Here is a 1,399-nt window from a genome sequence, read left to right as displayed (position 1 = left end):
AAAAAACACAGACAACAAAATAATTCTTCATGCAGAGAAACAAGTAACAAACAGCCGCCGCCGCCGCTGGTTATGATTAATGCATGAAGCCCAACATCACAGATACAGTCAGTTAAATGGTATGAAGGTGCCTTTATTCTGGTCTTACTCCGTATCACAATTGCTGTCAAGGTAGTTTTTCAATAACGCCATGTACTTAATACTTTTTCACCTCCACCAGAACTAGCTCGTTGCGCCAATATACATACATAGATTGTGTGGATGTATGCAGTACTTATGTAGTTTTTTGACATGTTCGGTATTTGTATAGGACGTTTTGTATTTAAGAGCTTTTAAATATGTTTTGTAAAGGCCTAAAGAAGCCAGAGACTCTTTTAAAGCCCTAAATGTGCAAAGATTCATCAATTAGTATTTTGAAAAAAAAAAAATAAAATAAAAATTGTAGCTTAAAAGTATGTTTTAGAATTTATATATAAGTAGCAACCAAGGCGCTGGCAGAAATATGTGTCTCAGTCTCAAAGAGATTTAAAAACCATTTCCCAAATTTTGAGTTGATTTAAGCAGCGATGTCCATTTCGTAAAACTCAACACAAAGGTTGCACATGGACAGGGTGCTTATTGCGCGCTTTAATGAAATGGCCATATTTCTTCGGATATCAAAGCTGATTGGTAATCGTGCAACGTTAACTTACCATTTCCACAATGCGCTCATTATGATCACGATTTTGACTTTCGACTTCTTCCTTAATTTGTTCGAACTCTTCATTTGCCTTGACCGTGGTTGGCGAAGGACTTTGTTCAGGCTGGCCATCAGTAATGTCGCGCGTCTTTGCATTTAATTCATCGTTGCGTTGCTTTAATTTTATGAGCGCTACCTCCATTCTAATAATAGAATAATGTGTTAATAAATATCATTTAATGTTACATCAATTATTATTTTTTTTTTGTTATTACTTCTTGCTTGTCTCAACGCTCTCCTTCATATTTTCCGTTAACAGTTTGGCGACTTTGGTCAGATTTGTATTTTCCGTCCGCAACGTTTCGTTTTCCTCCTCCAAGTGGTGTTGCTTCAAGAATTTTAAATTTCACATTTCACATTTTTTTTTGCTAAATGGAATATGTACTTACATTCTCCAACAACTCGGCTATTTTCTCATTAGCTTCATACAGCTGCAGTTCCACGACATTCATGGCGTTCTTCAATGTCTGAAATTCGTCAACCAAACGTTCAACAAGATCACTTGTGATGGGCAGTGCTGCTGTGGGTTCCACATCGACAATGCTTTCCATTTCGTTGCTGTTCAGTGTGGGTATAATCTTCAGCAATTTGCTTCGCAAGCTCGCCGAAGCAACGGGTGCCACATTCAGAGTCGAGGTCGGACGACTTACTGCTAGAAGC

The 1,399-nt window shown here is 37.8% G+C and overlaps 1 protein-coding gene across 1 annotated transcript in view; it reads right to left on the bottom strand.

The window, feature by feature from the left end:
- LOC118736925 (shootin-1) overlaps positions 1-1,393 on the bottom strand; it is a gene marked incomplete at its 3' end in the record, with an annotated part of 3,172 nt that extends 1,779 nt beyond the window's left edge. Inside the window, 3 exon segments of the mRNA XM_036467071.1 lie at positions 693-882; positions 955-1,067; positions 1,129-1,393. Coding sequence (XP_036322964.1) covers positions 693-882; positions 955-1,067; positions 1,129-1,290 — 465 coding nt within the window.
- Positions 1,394-1,399: the final 6 nt, after the last annotated feature.

The sequence above is a fragment of the Rhagoletis pomonella genome, unplaced genomic scaffold (assembly GCF_013731165.1).
Source record: "Rhagoletis pomonella isolate Grant_MI unplaced genomic scaffold, Rhpom_1.0 Rhpom_scaffold_00004, whole genome shotgun sequence".
Classification (NCBI taxonomy): Eukaryota; Metazoa; Arthropoda; class Insecta; order Diptera; family Tephritidae; genus Rhagoletis; species Rhagoletis pomonella.
This window is presented reverse-complemented; position numbering and strand designations above follow the sequence as displayed.